The sequence below is a fragment of the Phacochoerus africanus genome, chromosome 4, assembly GCF_016906955.1.
Source record: "Phacochoerus africanus isolate WHEZ1 chromosome 4, ROS_Pafr_v1, whole genome shotgun sequence".
NCBI classification, from domain to species: domain Eukaryota; kingdom Metazoa; phylum Chordata; class Mammalia; order Artiodactyla; family Suidae; genus Phacochoerus; species Phacochoerus africanus.
This window is the reverse complement of record NC_062547.1, coordinates 66,233,165-66,251,186: the sequence shown is the minus strand read 5'-3', so window position 1 is coordinate 66,251,186 and position 18,022 is coordinate 66,233,165. Positions and strand designations below refer to the sequence as shown.

Genomic DNA, 18,022 nt, shown 5'->3' with positions numbered 1-18,022 from the left:
AGATGTGGCTGCGGCATGCATAAGTTCCCAGGCCAGGGACTGAACTCATGCCACATCAGTAACTAGAGCCACAGCAGCAACAACGCCATATCCTTAACCTCAGAGCCACCAGGGAACTCCCCATTTTATATACCCTGCTATGTTTTTAAAACTAACAAAGAATGAACCAACAAATGAATGAACTAACAAACTGGCTAAGAGACAACTGACCAACTAGCTAATGGGATAACTAACAAAATAGCAATGGTCTCAGGATGCCAACATATCATCATCTAAAAATTATAGCTAAACCATTTTTCTATGCCTGCGCTCCAAGGGAATAAGAGGAATAGAAATCATAACAGTGTCCTATTTGTAATCCTTGTTTTAGGGACTTAGTTGGAGCACCACAGGCAACCCATCTAAGGCATGGCTTTTCTGCCATCTTGGAAAACCCATTTGATGTCCCTTGGAAATCCTGTCTTGCTGATGTCTAAAGTTTTTTTTTTTTTTTTTTTCTTTTTAGGGCTGCACTCATGGCACATGGGAGTTCCCAGGCTAGGGGTTGAATCAGAGCTGTACCTGCGGCCTATACCACAGCTCATGGCAATGCCTGATATTTAACCCACTGACTGAGGCCAGGGATGGAACCCTTATGGATACTAGTCAGGATCGTTACTGTTGAGCCACAATAGAACTCTTAAAGGTCTTGATCTAGATAAAGTCCCCTCTTTTTTTGTGGTTGTTTTGTTCTTAAAGAGAAAGCATAATGGTGCAAATGCTTTAGGGAGAGGTAACTCATGGGCATTTGTTTGCTCTGGCAAAAAAATTGATTAATAGCAGTTCTTTTCCTGAGAGGCTTTCTGGGTGGGCTACGCACATGAGGAGTCAGAAGGGCATGAACACTCACCTAATGAAGGGGAAGGAGAGACAAGGAGGATTCTGAGGGAGAAGAAAGCATATAGAAAGGAAAGACAAAGGACCCAAGCTTCCAAGAATACAATTGTGGTCACATAGCTAACTCTGTTTGAAGGCCAAGGATATTTGCTGGATCATTCTTTTAAGAGGCAGTTTGAACCAACTATCAAGGTCCTTCTCACTCATTCCTGATTGAAACTTTCCCTTAGTTTTAGGACTCTAGGGAGCTCCTCGTGTCTGAGGGAAATTCTAGGGTTTCCAGGGCCCCCAGGACCAAAATGCCAGTGATGGAAATCTGTCCGTAACATCTAGTGCATTTCAAAGACCACTGGAAGCAACTCTGGGAGGGCTTAAGTTTCCAAGATGCTTGTTCCCCAGTTACCATGGAAACATGATAGCTGGTGATGCATAAGACCAGAGAGAATTACTTGTCTGTAGCACTGGTGGGTCTGGAAGAACGTTCAGGGCCTTCAAACCCAATTTCCACTAAGTCAGAAGAGGAATTTGAGATCTAGAGAAATGACTACACTTCATCATTTCCAAGACACACATTTTTATTCATGTTTTGCTATCTCTGAAACTGGGGTGTATCTTAAAATCGGCACATCCTAGTCGGATGGCAGCTTTGTTTTACTTCTTTATAAAAATGAAGAGAGTGCCTTATAATTAAAGACATCTTCAATTGATGGACAATGGTAATAACTTGTTCAAGGTCACATGGAGAGTTGGGGCAAAGCAGGCCTTGAGAACCCAGGTTACCTGGTGATTAGGGCAAGAATTATCAGATACAGCTTGGACTCTGGGTTCAAATCTTGGCTACATCATTAACTAGCTGTGTGATGCTGAGCAGGTTACTGAACCTCTCTGTGTTACGGTTTTCTCAATAGGAAAGTGGGGATCATTAAAGGACGATTAAAGACACAGAGGCTCCGGGCAGGAAGTCCCAACCTCCTGTTCCTGAACCAGGACAGACAGAGCAAGGTGATTAGTGGGAGGAGAATATGGGAGATTAAAAATAGGCTATCAGAGGAGGTTAAGACAGAAAGTAAATAGTCCTCATTTATAAGAGACTCTGGGGGACCAAATGCAATTATTAAGGCTGGAACTAGGCCAGGGTTCTCTGAAGGAGAACTGGCTCCTGGGGAGTGTCCTAGGGGGTCAGACCACGTGACTGGGAACAATGAGGGTTACAAGAAGACAATGACCTGGACCAGGCTCACAGGCCTCTTTAGGCTGAAGACTTGAGTTCTCCAATGGTTGTCTGGGTTAATTCTGAACCAGGTCAGAAGGACAGAGAATCTCCAGACCTAAGTCAGATAAGCCAGTAGCCAGAGGAAGGCATCCAGCAGGCAAAAAAGGTTTGGGAGAGCCCTCATTCTGGGCCCATAAGCCAGAGCTAAGGTATCCACCTGCCTTCCTCACAGTCCAGCCACTACTCTTGTTGATTCCTTGGAGCTCTTTACTTTTAAAATCCTGCTCAGAGGTCTCTCCACATTTCACTGCTTCTCCTCTCCCTTCCTGGCCATTGATTTGGATACTATCTCATGTGAATTCCTGGATTCTAGGAGTAGGCCCAGAAGGGCAAAGCCTTGGACATCTGAGGGAGCAAGATGTTCTCACATGTTTTGGAGGGTAACTGCTAGGAATGAATTCCCAACATACAGAAATCAAAAAGGATAGGAGAGGAAAGGGAAAAGAAGCAGAAGGTTTGAAAAGAGTGGAGAAGCAGAGTCAGAAATGAGCAGAGAAAATGTGCACAACATACAGGTCACATTTTTGTCTCTAAGGCACCCTCATCTCTCAACCATAAATTATTTAATGTTCCCGGAGATGTACCTGCAAACCACATTATGATTCTCTCTACCTGGCTATCTTGTAGTCTCTGACTCTCTCTGTCTCTCTTCTAATGCCCTCTTCACTAGCACCCCATCTGCCTTTCTTAGAAATTGATCACATGGAGTTCCCGTTGTGGCTCAGTGGGTTATGAGCCTGACTAGTATCCATAATGATGGGGCTTTGATTCCTGGCCTTGCTCAGTGGGTTAAGGATTGGTGCTGCCTCGAGCTGTGGTGTAGGTCACAGATGCACCTTGGTCCTGAGTTGCTGTGGCTGTGGCATAGGCTGGCTGCTGCAGTTCTGATTTGATCCCTAGCCTGGGAACTTTCATATGCCACAAGTGTGGCCCTAAAAGGAAAAAAAAAAGTGATCACAGGGAGTTCCCATTATGGCTCAGGGAAATGAATCTGACTAGTATCTATGAAGATGCAGGATCGGTCCCTGGCCTCACTCAGTGGGTTAAGGACCTGGGGTTGCCCTGAGCTGTGGTGTAGGTTGCAGATGAGACTCAGACCCAGTGTTGCTGTGGCTGTGGCAAAGGCCGGCAGCTGCAACCCTGATTCAACCCCTAGCCTAGGAACCTACATATGCCATGGGTGTGGCCGCGCCCCCACCCCCCCACCAAAAAAAAAAGTGACCATGAACGTTATGCCCCAAATTCCAGCTTCCAGCTCTCAGGCCCAAAGAAACTGGGGTCTGTCATCATGACGGCAGCAACATCAGCTCTACTTCCAGTTGCAGACAGGGCCAAAGGAAAGGGAAAAGTCAATTAGAACCAAAGAGGGAACAAATACTGCCAGAGAAAGAGACATGGATAAAGGGTGTGAGGTAGGGATCAGGGAGCCAGTGGGGGCAGAGCCAGGTGGTACTCACAGAGGAAGTCGGAGAGCCACTCGGGCTGGTTGTAGTGAACAATAGCGACACACAGCGTGTTGAGGGCTACCAGACTGAGCACAGTCCAGTAGAAGGCCTGAGTTTTGACCATGCGGCGGATGTAGAAACGCATCCTCCTCTCCTTTTTGTGAAAAAAAGTCGAGTTCTCCAACTTGGCACTTTTAATGCTGGCTCGGGCGAAGGGAGAGCCTGCCAGGGAAAGGATGGAGAATGTCAGGGTGTTCCTGCAGAGGAAATTAATCAATGTGGGGCCTGGGCACAGATGGTGGCCAGGGAATCCATTAATGAACCAAGCAAGCAAGCCTCTGAGAACCATCATGACCCATGGGTTTAGCTTTCCAGAGATGAAGCTCAGGAGAAAGTGATGCCCCTGAAAATAACAGTACTGGAAATAACCAATAAGAGCAGAGGATGTCAATGGGGAGGCTGTCAGCTCTCCATTGCCAGAGCCAACTTTCTGTACCTTCTTTTGGCTGCACAGGATGAGACAGGAGCCTTTGCTCAGGACCCCTGGTACAGAGGCAGGCTGCAGAGCTGCATGGACCATACTTGGAGAGCCTTCAGGAAGACGTGTGGAGAGGATCCTGGTTTTCCATGGACATTTCGCTTTAGATATGATCACCAAAGAATGAGCCAGCTGTGCCCTCTGCCTGCATATATTTTTGCTCTCAAGCATTTATGGAGCATCTACTGTGCCAGGCTCTGTTCCAGATGTTCGGAGTACCCTAGTGAACTGACAGAGCCCTGCACTCCTGGAACTGTCACTCCAGTGGGGGGAGACAGAGAGCAAACATAATATAATAAGTAAATTAATAGTGTGATGGAAGGTGAAGAGTGCTTTGGAAAAAAGAGAAAGTAGAGCAGAATAAGGGGACTGGGACTCCCAGGAGAGACAGCTGGGAAGGCTGCAGTATTAAATCAAGTGGTCAAGGTGAAAGTATTGACCTGGGTCACCTTAGTATCTTAGGCAGAGGAAATAGTATGTGCAAAGGACCTGAGGCAGAAATATGCCTTCCTGACATACTTGGGGAACAGCATAAAGAGTGGTTCAAGGGTTAAAAGGGAGGAAGTGAGGGCAGGGAGGTGACTGGGTAGGTTAAGAAGGGCTTGGGGGTTGTGGGGAGAATTCCAGCTTTTGTTTTGAGTGAGCTGGAGTGGAGCGTTTGAGCAGAGGAAGGACCTGATCTGACTCAGGAGTTCACAAGCGCCCCCTGGCTGCTGTGGGGGGAACAGACTAGAAGGCATGGGCAGGAGCAGGGAGGAGGTGACTATATTGGTTCAGGCAAATTGTAACAGGGGCAGTGCTGCATGGTGGCTAAGATGGGACAAGTCTGGGGGGAGGTTCAGAGCTCAGTTTTGGTTGAGCTCAGTTTTAGGTTGATTTTATCTTCTAAAATACCTCTTCTTGAAAATCTTCAATCGCATTCGTGTGTTTAGTGTTCTGTATTGGTTCATTCATTCTTTCATTTATTTATTAGTTCATTTGTCCATTCATTTGTGCATTCGTTTATTTGTTCACTCATTGGTATGTCTGTCATTCATTCAGTCTATCATCATTTGTTCATACATTAGTGCATTCATTCATTCATCCATTCATTTCTTTTTTTTCTTTTTCTTTTTTGGCCACCCCACGGCATATGGAGTTCCTAGGCCAAGGATCAGATTCAAGCTGCAGTTATGACCTATGCAGCTGCAGCAAGTCTGGATCCCTAACCCACTGTGCTGGGCTGGGGATCAAACCTGCATCCCAGTGCTCCAGAGACACCAGTGATCTTGTTGTGCCACAGTGGGAACTGCATCCATTCATATCTTCATTCATCGTTTATTCACACATCCATCCATCCATCCATTATTCATTAACTCATCCATCCATCCTGCATATTCATCAACCTCATCCCACCAGCCAGGCATGTGACATGAAAGACATCTCACAGGACGCCACTCCCTATTAGCAAAATTCTGAACAGAGGATGTGAGTTGCCACCCCAGGGGTCCTACGGGTTCATCTGGGATTTGTACAGGTTGAAATTATTGGTCTACATTGAAAAACTGGGAAACTTTCCATAAAAATATGGATTTCAGCTTCTCATGAATGAAAATCACAGCTGACATTTATCGAACACTTAGCAGGCACCGCAGGGGATGCATTTTACACAGTAAGCTGCTTGCTCCTCACTGCAAGCTTAGGGAGTAGGTACCACTGTTCACCCCATTTTACATCTGAGGAAACAGAGGCTGAGGGGGGTCTAGTTGCTGGCTCAGAAATGTCCAGTCCATTTGGAGCTTGTGCTCTCGGCCACCACGTTGCACTCACTTTTGGAACCTGTGGCCATGAGGAAGGGGCTACATTCCTGCCTGACAGCAGCCAGCCAGTTCCTGTGTCTAGACCCTTCCCTCATGTCTATCACCTGCCTGACCCCACAGGCATTGGAACCTAGGGTGGCTCTTCATGGCCCTTCCCAGTTGGAACATTTCTGGTCCTTGTGGCTCCCAAAGATGGGCCCAGACCCACAGGCATCCCTAAGGCTCTGTAATCATCTGGGCAGGAGGCCTGTGACCCCTACTCCTGCTGGAGCCACATCAAACCCTGGCTCCATCACCAATTGGTGAGTGACCTTGGGAAGATGACCTTGGACAAGTCACCTTGCACCTTAAGAATCCAGGGCCATTGGGAGAAATCGATGAGTTAGTGCACCCTAGCTGATGCTGGCACATGATGCTTGTCGGGCATAAAATCTCTTACTACAACCCCAAGAGCTGAAATCCAGACCCATTCATGTGTCGACTCATCAAGGATAACTTTCCTAATCATGGGGCCTGGAAAGACATCCCACAGCAGGCATACCAAGCATCTGGAAGGAAGAGCAAAGTGAATACTAATTGAACACCTACTATGTACCAGGCCTTGTGTTCACTCTGTATTGTCTCCTCTACTTACTTCATTTCATCCTCACTCTGACTTATGCTCCCTTTTTCTGTACACTCTTGTCTCTACTTTTCCTCTGTGGCCTGGAACTGTAATTTCAGGCAATCCTTAGCTTTCAAAGAGAATTTTAATAAGTTATTTTGTGAAACCTGACATATCTAAAATATCCATATCAATGTAGAATCAACATGAAAATATGTGAGAGATATTTTACACTCCTTTTTTTTTTTTTTTTTTTTGGCTGTGCCTATGGTATGTGGTAATTCCTGGGCCAGGGATGGAAACCTTGCCATACCAGCAACCCAAGCCACAGAAGTGACAATGCCAGATCCTTAACCCACTGAGCCACCAGGGAACGCCTTACACTGTTTTTTTTTTTTGTACTACGTATTCCAAATCTGATGTGTTAGGATGAAGCACCTTTCAGTTCAGATCAGCTACATTCAAGGACTTAAGAGCCAGAGGCGGCCGGTCCTAGTCTGGAATGTTTTGTGGTGAGGACAGCAGTATGTCGCCACCAAAGCTTTATCTTTGGATTTGAGGCAATTAATATGCCCTTAAAATTCTCTGCAAATTGAAATAGCTGCTGCCCAAGTTGTGGGTTTAACTGTCCCTCAAAGAGATGTGTTGAGGTCCTAACTCCTGGTATCTGTGGATATGACCTTATTTTGGAAATAAGGCCTTTGCAGATGCCATCAAGTTAAGACGAGGTCAGATTTGATTAGAGTGCGCCCTAAATCCGATGACTCATGTCCTTCTAAGGGAAGAGACATGGAGACACACAGGAAAAGACCATGTGATGACAGAGGCAGAAATGGAGTGAAATAAGTAAAAGCCAAAGAGAGGCCAGGGTTGCTGACAACACCAGAAGCTAAGAGGCAGCACGGCCCTGCCAACATCTGATCTCAGTTTGGACTTCTTGCTTCCAGAACTGTGAGACAATACATTTTTTTTTTCTTTTAAGGCTGCACTTGTATCACACCGAAGTTCCTGGGCCAGTCAGGGGTTGAATGGGAGCTGTAGCTGCGACCTGCACCACCGCCACAGCAATACTGGATCCTTAACCCACTGAAGAAGGCCAGGGATCAAGCCCACATCCTCACAGAGACAACACTGTGTCCTTAATCTGATGAGCCACACCAGGAACTCCAGATTTCCTTTTTTTTTTTTTTTGGTCTTTTTGCCTTTTCTTGAGCTGCTCCCACGGCATATGGAGGTTCCCAGGCTATGGGTCGAATCGGAGCTGTAGCCACTAGCCTACGCCAGAGCCACAGCAACACGGGATCCCAGCCGCATCTGCGACCCACACCACAGCTCACGGCAATGCCAGATCCTTAACCCACTGATCAAGGCCAGGGATTGAACCCGCAACCTCATGGTTCTTAGTTGGATTCGTTAACCACTGAGCCACAATGGGAATTCCTCAGCTTTCTGTTGTTTTGAGCCACCCAGTTCATGGGACTTGGTAACAGCAGCCTTAGCAAACAGCGTAGGCCCAAGGTGAACTTAGATGATGAAAGTCATCTAAATGGAATCTGAATTTTTCTTTCTTTCTTTCTTTCTTTTTTTTCTTTTTATGGCTGCATCCATGGCATATGGAAATTCCCAGGCCAAGGTCCAATCAGAGCTGCATCTGCTGGCCTATGCCACAGCCACAGCCACGCCGGATCCTTAAACCACTGAGTGAGGTCAGAGATTGAACATGCATCCTCACAGAGACAATGCTGGGTCCTGAACCAGCTAAGCCACAATGGGAACTCTTTTTAAAAGAAGTCTTTCCCGGAGTTCCTGTCGTGGTGCAGTGGTTAACGAATCCGACTAGGAACCATGAGGTTGCGGGTTCGGTCCCTGCCCTTGCTCAGTGGGTTAACGATCCGGCGTTGCCGTGACCTGTGGTGTAGGTTGCAGACTCGGCTCGGATCCTGTGTTGCTGTGGCTCTGGCGTAGGCCGGTGGCTCCAGCTCCGACTGGACCCCTAGCCTGGGAACCTCCATATGCCACGGGAGCGGCCCAAGAAATAGCAAAAAAAGACAAAAAAAAAAAGTCTTTCCAGGCGCACCTGTGGTATATGGAGGTTCCCAGGCTAGGGGTCAAATTGGAGCTGTAGCTGCTGGCCTACACCACAGGCACAGCAATGCAGGATCTGAGCTGCATCTGCGACCTGCAACACAGCTCAGGGCAATGCCGGATCCTTAACTCACTGAGCGAGGCCAAGGATCGAACCTGTGTCTCTTCCTCATGGATGCTTGTCAGATTCATTTCCACTGTACTATGATGGGAACTCCACCACGACTTTTTCTAACAATGACTCAAGGTCGATATTTCAGTTGTCAGTTGATCAGCTGTACATGAGATCATTTTGTCCTGCATTTATCAACTGATTTGACGCCATAGTAGAATCGTCAATTACACACGACTGCATTTACTAGGGTGCAGCATGAGGACAAATGCCACACAGTTTCTTGCCTTCCTCTGAGACACTTATTAGCATTATTTTACAGAAATTAGTAAAGTTGAAGGCATTTCCTTGTCAGAACCCTGGAATTTCAGAGGACTCCTTTAGAATGGCTCCAGAAGCCCCTGCTAGTATAGGGGTCCCTTCCTGTGGGTTTCTGAGTCACCAGGCAAAGTTGCTGACTTTAGGTGGGTTTGCCTGTAGCCAACCTGGTCCTGGGTGACCAAGCCACTGGCCTGTGTTTTAGCCCCATTTGCGGAGTTGAAAATCACCTGCTTTCTTTTTCTTTTTCTTCTTGGCTAAGTTCGTGGCATGAGGAAGTTCTAGAGCCAGGGATCAAACCCTTGCCAAAGCAGCAGCCCAAGCCACAGCAGTAGCCAGAGTCACAGCAGTGACAACGCCAGATCCTTAACCCACTGAGCCACATGGGAACCCCTCACCTGCTTTCTTAACAGAGGTGCACAACATCAGCTCTTAGTCTGACAGCTTTCTATTTTGCTTTCTCGTCTTTCTTTTTATCAAATGCCATTTTATCAAATGCTGGCCTTGAATCTGGGTTCTCTAGGGAGCAAGCTTTCTTACATCAGCCACAACTACAAGTGTGGAGTCTCCCACAAACTACCTGTAAATCTATCATGCCTTCCCGGACCCACCCCTTCTCCCGTTATGAGCTTAACTGTGTCCTCCCCCAAATTCAAATACATATATATTTTTTAGGGCCACAAGTACGGCATATGGAAGGTTCCCAGGCTAGGGGTCAAATCAGAACTGCAGCTGCTGGCCCACACCACAGCCACAGTAGCTTGGATCTGAGCTGCATCCGTGACCTACGCCACAGCTCATAGCAATGCCAGATCCGTAACCCACTAAGTGAGGCCAGAGATCGAACCTAAATACTCATGGATACTAGTTGTATTCTTAACCCACTGAGCCACAGTGGGAACTCCCCAAATTCATAGGTTAAAGTTCTAAGCCTCACCTCACCCCCAACTCAGAATACGCCTACATTCAGAGATAGGGTCTTTAAAGAACTAATCAAATTAAAATGACATCATTAGGGTGGGCCTTAATCCTCTACAAATGGCATCCTTAAAAGAAGAGGCAATTAGGACACAGACATGCTTGGAGGGAAAACCACCTGAAAACATAGAGGGAGAGAGCCATCTACAAGCCAACAAGAGCGATCACACCAGAAACCAACCCTGCCAACAGCCTGACCTTGGATGTCCAGCCTCCAGAACTGTGAGGAAGTTTCTCTTTTTTTAAAAAAAGAAGTCACCCAGGAGTTCCCATTGTGGTGCAGTGGAAACGAATCTGACTAGGAACCATGAGGTTGTGGGTTCGATCCCTGGCCTCGATCATGGGTTAAGGATCCAGTGCTGCCGTGAGCTGTGGTGTAGGTCGCAGATGCAGCTCAGATTTGGCATTGCCATGGCTGTGGTGTAGGCTGGCGGCTGTAGCTCAGATTGGACTCCTAGCCTGGGAACATCCATATGCCATGGGTGTGGTCCTAAAAAGAGAAAAAAAAAAAGAGAGAGGGGAAAAAAAAAAGAGAGAAAAAAAAAGTCACCCAGCCTATGGTATTTTATTAGGGTGACCCCAGCAAACTAATAACAACCCCCTGTGAAGCACAGTTTAAAAAAAGCCTCCTTCATGCAGCTTTTTTGGCTTTTCCCCCAAACAAACTCCTCCCTGCCTTGTCCAGCCATTAGAGTCTTTATAATCAGTCTCTGCTGCTTTTAGGTAACTTTAAACTTATCTCATTACTTTTTTTTTTTTTTTTTTTGGTTTTTAGGACCGCACCTGGGGCATACGGAGGTTCCCCGGCTAGGAAGGGTCTAATCGGAGCTACAGCTGCCAGCCTACACCACAGCCACAGCAACGCAGGATCGGAGCCATGTCTGCAACCTACACCACAGCTCACGGCAGCACTGGATCCTTAACTGACTGAACGAGGCCAGGGTTCGAACCTGCATCCTCATGTTTCCTAGTTGGATTTGTTTCCGATGTGCCACAATGGGAACTCCTCATTACTCTTCTGATTTCAAAAGTAATGCCTGTCACTAATTCATCCATCCTAGGAAAATATTGTGGAGAAAGTGAAAATTCCTCACAATTCTCCAATTTCTACATCATTCAGTACCTCTTACACTTATTTTTTTTGCTTTTTCTTTTCTTTGCCCTTTTTTTTTTTTTTTTTTTTTTTAAGGCCGCACCCGAGGCACATGGAGGTTCCCAAGCTAGAGGTCAAATCAGAGCTGCAGCTGCTGGCCTACACCACAGCCACAGCAATGCCACATCCATGCCGCACCTGAGAACTACACCACAGCTCATGGCAATGCTGGATCCTTAACTCATTGAATGAGGCCAAGGATCAACCTCGAAACCTCATGGTTCCTAGTCAGATTCATTTCCACTGGGCCATGACGGGAACTCCCCCTTACACTTCCTAATATTATTTTAAAAATAGGATTGTACATTTTACAAAGTGTGGTCAACTTGGCTTTTTTTTTAATCAATAAATATATTTCAGATATCTTTCCATGCCAGTAGCAACTCCATTCTTATTCCTGGTGGTACAGTATTCAACCGTATATAAATACTATAATTTCTTTAACCATCTCCCTTTTGAGGGGCACATAGGTTGTTTCTTTCTTTTTTTTTTTCTTTTGGCCAAGCCCGCAGCATGCAGAGGTTCCAGGGCCAGGGATTGAATCCCCACCATAGTTGTAACCAAAGCCATTGCAGTGACAACACTGGATCCTTAACTTGCTGAACCACCAGGGAACTCCATGTTTTTGGTTTTTACTCTTTGCATACCAGAAACAGTGCTGCTGAGAAGCTGGTACAGAGATCTTTTGCTTATGTGAAGAAATGTTTTGAAGCAGAAATTCTAGGTCAAAGAATATAAACATCAATAATTCAACAATGCCAAACTGTACATCAAAAACACCGCAAACTACATCACTGCCAACAGCATATGGCACTGCTCATTTCTCCACATCCTTGGCAACCTTGGGTGACAGAACTTTTTCATCTCTTCTAGAAGATGAAAAAGAGTATCTCCCTGTCAGTTAAGAACAGGTAGCCAATCTTATCCCTGGAGGAGATGCTGACTTGGGTACCCCAATTTTTTTCAGTGCCTGGCATTCAGCAAATGTGGTGTGGACAGAAACTGTTTGCCTATTGGAATATAACAAAACAGATAAAAATATGGAAGCCCCCTAAACCGGAAAATAGGTGGCACAGATGTAACTGATCAAAAGCACAGAGCACTGACAGAGTGTTCTAATTCTAGAATTTGCTAAAAGGAGAGAAACAGATGTGTCCACAAGTGGAAAGAGGACTTGTTCATCATTGGGAGGAAGAGCGTTTGGGCTAGAAATTCAAAATGCAAACAAAAACAAGCTTGAAGGTATCATTACAAACTGACTGATCTGCGAAAGGAAATTAAATGGATACTAGGTGATGGCTGGGGCGGGGTATCCGTAAGCGTACCCGTACTTTGGCAGGTTTATAAATGGGTTCAATGTTTTTGAAACTCAGAATGGCTCTGTGAATAATGAGTTGAAAAGCCATTAATATCTTTGATCCTATAATTACCCCCAAGGTAATATGCCCCAAGAGTGGGGGGAGTCACTGTACATAAATGTTCCCAGCAGTGCTCCTTGTGAGGGCGAAAATTGGAAACAACTCAAATACCACATAATAGTATTTGGGCAAACTATAGTGTGGCCACTCTCTGGTATGTGGGATGGCAAAGGAAATCATGCTGAAACTCAGCGGTTGGATTATAAACTAGGAGTGAGTGGGAAAAGCAGAGTATAAAATTGTTGGGATTAGAAACACGTGTATACTTACATATTTATTTTCTACTCTTATTTATTTGTTTACGGCTGTGCCTGTGGCACGTGGAAGTTCTGGGGCCAGGGACTGAACCTGTGCCACAGCTGTAGCAGGAGCCGCAGCAGTGACAACGCCAGATCCTTAACCTGCTAGGCCACCAGGGAACTCCTAAAATCATTTTTAAAAGTTTACCTTTTATCGAAGTACAGATGACTTACAATGTTGTGTTAGTTTCAGGTGTACAGCAAAGTGGCACATGTGTATTTTAAATTCTCTCTTCCCTCCCTCCCTCCCCCACCTTTTCCTCTATCCTCCAGACACAGGGTACCCACCCATCAGCCTTAACGTCTTCTCCCCTCCAAGTCTTAGGTTATTTCCTCTGCCCGGAAGCTCTCCCATCTACTCCTCAGAATTGGAGTTTTTACAAATCCATTTCACAAAATAACATAATATCCTTGGAAAAGGTCAAAAGCAACACAGTCTCAATCAAGAGGTGCAAGAAGGAAAAAGAGTAAATGTCCCTGCCCATCTCAAACTCTGTCCTTTGTGATAACCAACAGCAACAGCCCGAGCACAGGCTTCCATGTGTTCTCTCTGTGATCACTGCCATGGTGAACTCCTATCCATCCTTCAGTTCCCAGCTTCTATGTCACCTCCTCCAGGAAGCCTTCCCTAACCACTCTCCAGTCTTCCAGAGCAGGTCAAGGAGTGGGGCATCTCCTCTACAGTGCCATTATCATTACAGGTTTATTTGTGTACGTGTAATCATATTTTTACTTGTTTGTTTTTTGAGCAGAGAGAGGCTTGTTGCAGGGCTAACCAAGGAGAACGGGTGGCTCATGCTCAAAACTCCCAAACTCCCAGACAGTTTTCAGGGAGTTATCCGTTTACTATCTATTTCCTGCACTGGACAGCAAGCTCCACATGGGTAGGGCTTTGGTTTGTTTTGTTCACAATCGGACACCTAATATAAAAAGCCCCTTCATGAGAACTGATGAATGATAATATTATTCATGAATAATAATATTAGGCAACATCACTAGGACCTTATTCTCTGCCAGGCATTGCTCTCAGTGCTTAACGTGGATGATTTAGTTTTGCTTCTTGCAACAATATCAGAAGACAGGCACTGTTATGATTCCCAGAATCACGTCATCTGCCCCAGGACACACAGGTGGGAAGGGGCAGAGTCGGGACCCAAATCCAGGCAGCCTGGTCCCCCAGCCCTCAGCCTCCATCTCACAGGTGATCAGCATTCAACGCTGACCAGGTGGCAGCAGGAGGCACTTACCCACGGAGGCGATATCGGCCAGTTGATCCTCAGCCTCCTCCGGGTTGAGCAGGTCTGTCTTGCTTTTCTTGATGGTTGCTCTCCGCAGAGCTCCAACAATGGAAACATGGCAAGAGACAAAGACGTTACCCTTTTTGCCACAACAGCATTATGCCAGTGTGACCTTGGGTGCCAGGTGCTCTGCCAGGGACTTTTTTTTCTTTTTATGGCTGTACCCATGGCATATGTAAGTTCCCAGGCTGGGAGTAGAATTGGAGCTACTGCTGCTGGCCTAAGCCACAGCCACAGCCACAGCAACACAGGATCTGAGCCACATCTGTGACCTACACCACTCCTTGTGGCAGTTCCTGATCCTTAAACCACTGATTGTGGCCAGGGATCAAACCTACATCCTCATGGATACTAGTCAGATTCATTTCTGCTGCGCCACAACGGGAGCTCCCTATGTCAGGTTCTTAACCTGCTGAGCCACCACAGGAACTCCAGCCAGGGGCGTTTTTTTTTTTTTTTTTTTGGTCTTTTTGTCTTTTCTAGGGCCGCACCCATGGCATATGGAGGTTCCCAGGCTAGGGGTCAAATCAGAGCTACAGCTGCCAGCCTACACCACAGCCACAGCAACGCCAGATCCTTAGCCCATTGAGCAAGGCCAGGGATCGAACGGGAAACCTCATGGTTCCTAGTCGGATTTGTTAACCACTGAGCCACAACGGGAACTCCAGGACTTTCTTTCTATGTGTTGTTGGATTTCACCCTGATGGCAGTCTGGGTTGGTGAGAGGTAAAGGTCTGCCCATTTCATACATGTGGAGACAGAGGCTCGAGGAAGTTATATGACTTGGCACAAGGGGTAAAAATGAGAAAAGAGTCCCGTTCAGTCTGACTCCATGTCTTGACTCTCAGCTGTCATTTTCCCTCTGAGAGTCTTGGGACTGGAATACATAGTGACTCCTGTGAAAACAACCCACCCTTGACCTTTAGCAGACTTGGGACTGTGGATGCCTTCTCTCATTATTGAGGTTCTATACCCTGCGAGAGCTCTCCAGAGGACTGTGGGTTCAGGCCATGCACTTCCAATAAAGTGATTTAGGGGAGTTCCTGTCAAGGTGCAGCGGAAATGAATCTGACTGGGAACCATGAGGTTGTGGGTTTGATCCCTGGCCTCACTCAGTGGGTTCAGGATCTGGCGTTGTCATGAGCTGTGGTGTAGGCCAAGCGGCTACAGCTCCGATTGGACCCCTAGCCTGAGAACCTCCATATGCCACAGGTGCGGCCCTAAAAAGACAAAAAAAAAAAGTGATTTAGACACCCTGTGGGTAATCTCTTTCCCTCCCTCCAAATAGTAAAACCCATTTTGTAACCTGCTGGGACTCCATCCCAGCTCCTTTTCTTCCTTCTCACTCCTGGTCTCTTCAATCGAAAGTCACTGCTCTGGGAGTTCCTGCTGTGGCTCATTGGTAATGAACCCGACTAGTATCCATGAAGATGCAGGTTTGATCCCTGGCCTCGCTCAGTGGGTTAAGGATCCGGCATTGCTGTGAGCTGTGGTGTAGGGCACAACTACAGCTCAGATCTGGTGATGCTGTGGCTGTGGTGTAGGCTGGCAGCTACAGCTTTGATTTGACCCTTAGCCTGGGAACTTCCATATGCCACAGGTCCATCAACACCGCCCCCTTCAAAAAAAAAAAAGGTTGCTGTCCTGTCCAGCATGGGAGACAACTGTCCTTAACTATAAGCTGGAATCCCAGTGAAATTACTATCATTTGTTTATTTTACTTACTGAACACAAAGGGGGCTCACCCTTAGCCAGACACTGTCCTGGGCATTCTATTTGCAATAATTAATGTAACCTGCATTCTCCACTGAGGTAGGTGTTATTATTATCGTGCCCAGGTAATTTTTTCCTTCTCTTTCTTTTTATGGCTACACCTATGGCATATGGAAGATCCCAGGCTAGGGGTTGAATTGTAGCTGCAGCCACCAGCCTACACCACAGCCACAGCAAAACAGGATATGAGCCGCATCTGCCACCTACGCCGCAGCATGGGGCAGTCCTGGATCCTTAACCCTCTGAATGAGGCCAGGGATTGAACCCGCATCCTCATGGACACTATGTTGGGTTCTTAACCCACTGAGCCACAACGGGAACTCCTCATTTAATTTTTTATTTTATTATTATTTTTAATCATGCCCATTTTATAGATGAGAAAAAAGGAGGTACAAAGCAGAAGAAGCTGGGCATGTGGTCAAAGCAGAAAGAGCAGGTGAAAGGAAATAAAAACACTATGTCAAGATCCTAAAATTCCTGGAGAAAGCAGATTTCCACCATTCCTGAGCCTGACCTGGTCCTGTGTTTGTTCTTGGCCTCACCTGAGCCCTGAGCATCCTTCCTCTGGAGGTCCTTTAGATTGGCGTAGCCTGTTCCCTTGGCACTGGTGGTTCCTGTTGGGACACCTCTCCCCACCCCCCAAGCCAGGTTCAGCACAGTTACCATCAAAGGGATGCCTCTGCTCCCCGTCGGTTTCGTCCTCGGCGAGGATCACCTCTTCTGAAGAGGAAGAGCACAGAGTTAAGCTCCAGAGTTGGAGGACTTTCCTGGGGATGGGTTCCCCTGGAGCAGAAAGGAGAAGGGTCTTCCCAGCCATTCCACCCTCCCCTTGCTGATGTGACAGCTCAAGTGGCCAGAAACATGCTGCTCACTGACTCACTCATTTGCTTCTGACACCTAGTCCTAAAGCCAACATCATCCTACTTCTTGCAAAATGAAAACTAGTCTCTCATCATAGCCTATAAAACCTTGCCTGATCTGGCCCCCATCACCTCCCTGTCCTCCTTTCCTCCTGCTCTCCCCCTCACTCTGTTCCAGGCACACTGGCTTCTTTACTATGAATCAGCTCTGCTCCTACCTCAGGGCCTTTGCACCTGCTGTTTTCTCTGCCTGGAAAGTCCATCCCCTAGACAACCCCATGGCTTCCTTCTTCGTTTCCTTCAGGACATTGCTCAGAGGTCATGGCCTCAGAGAAGCCCTCTTTGATCTCCCTGCCTTCTCTGACTCTTCTCTGCTTCCTATCCTGCTTTATTTGTCCTCCAGCATTTGTTAACACCCCACATTATAGGCATGTGCTTATTTTCTGGCTCTCCCCCTAGACTATCAGAGCCCTGCAGGCAGATATTTGGTCTGCTTTGTTCTCTGCCACATCCTCAGTGCCTAAAACAGTGCCTCGCATACAGCAGGGGCCCCATAAGTGTCTGAATGGCTGAGCAAATAAATGTATGCTTACTGTATGTCAAGCAGTGCTCTTTCTAAGTGACCTAGCTTGGATTACCCTAGAGACTCCTCCAACTGCCTTAGGTGGTATGTGCTATCATTATCTCTGTTTATCAGGCAGGGAAACTGAGGAGGTGGCAGTTTGGTTTTAGAGCGCTTAAGCGTTCTGTTTGTCACCCCTTGCTTCATCCCTCCAGATTCTTGTTGACCAAAATTAGGATTTCCAGTTCAGATTCTCTTTCTCCTCTCATCACGACCCTCCCCTCACCCATCTCCACCCTGCATGCAAGACTCTCCGTGTCCTGAGCCCCAGGATGAAAGGGCCTCACCTGCTTTCGAGATCCACTCCATGTACCCATTGAGCTCTCGTTCAATCTGTTGCTGCCGCCTCAGCTTCAGAAAAGCCCGTCGGTTCTCTACCCGTTCCCTTTCTTTGGCAAACTCCCTGAAGAGGCACAGAAGAGCCAGGTCTGGCTGTTTTAGAAATTTTAGGGAGCCTGTGCATGCGCGCACATGTGTGTGTGTGTGTGTGTGGGGGGGGAGTTCAGAATCCCTAAAGGGTAGTGCATTTCAACAAGAGGAATCAGGTCTTTTCTGGGAGAATCATAAATCA

At 46.8% G+C, this 18,022-nt stretch overlaps 1 protein-coding gene across 4 annotated transcripts in view; it reads right to left on the bottom strand.

Moving 5' to 3' along the window:
* CACNA1A (calcium voltage-gated channel subunit alpha1 A) overlaps positions 1-18,022 on the bottom strand; it is a 277,546-nt gene that overhangs the window by 103,598 nt on the left and 155,926 nt on the right. For 2 of the 4 annotated variants that reach the window (XM_047776880.1, XM_047776881.1), the window contains exons 8-11: positions 17,739-17,854; positions 16,627-16,689; positions 14,146-14,235; positions 3,607-3,816 (exon numbers count right to left, since the gene is read on the bottom strand). In XM_047776880.1, the coding sequence (XP_047632836.1) occupies positions 3,607-3,816; positions 14,146-14,235; positions 16,627-16,689; positions 17,739-17,854 (479 nt within the window). Of the gene's footprint in view, positions 1-3,606; positions 3,817-14,145; positions 14,236-16,626; positions 16,690-17,738; positions 17,855-18,022 lie in introns of those variants that run through there. The other 2 variants (XM_047776879.1, XM_047776878.1) reach the window with 1 other exon arrangement.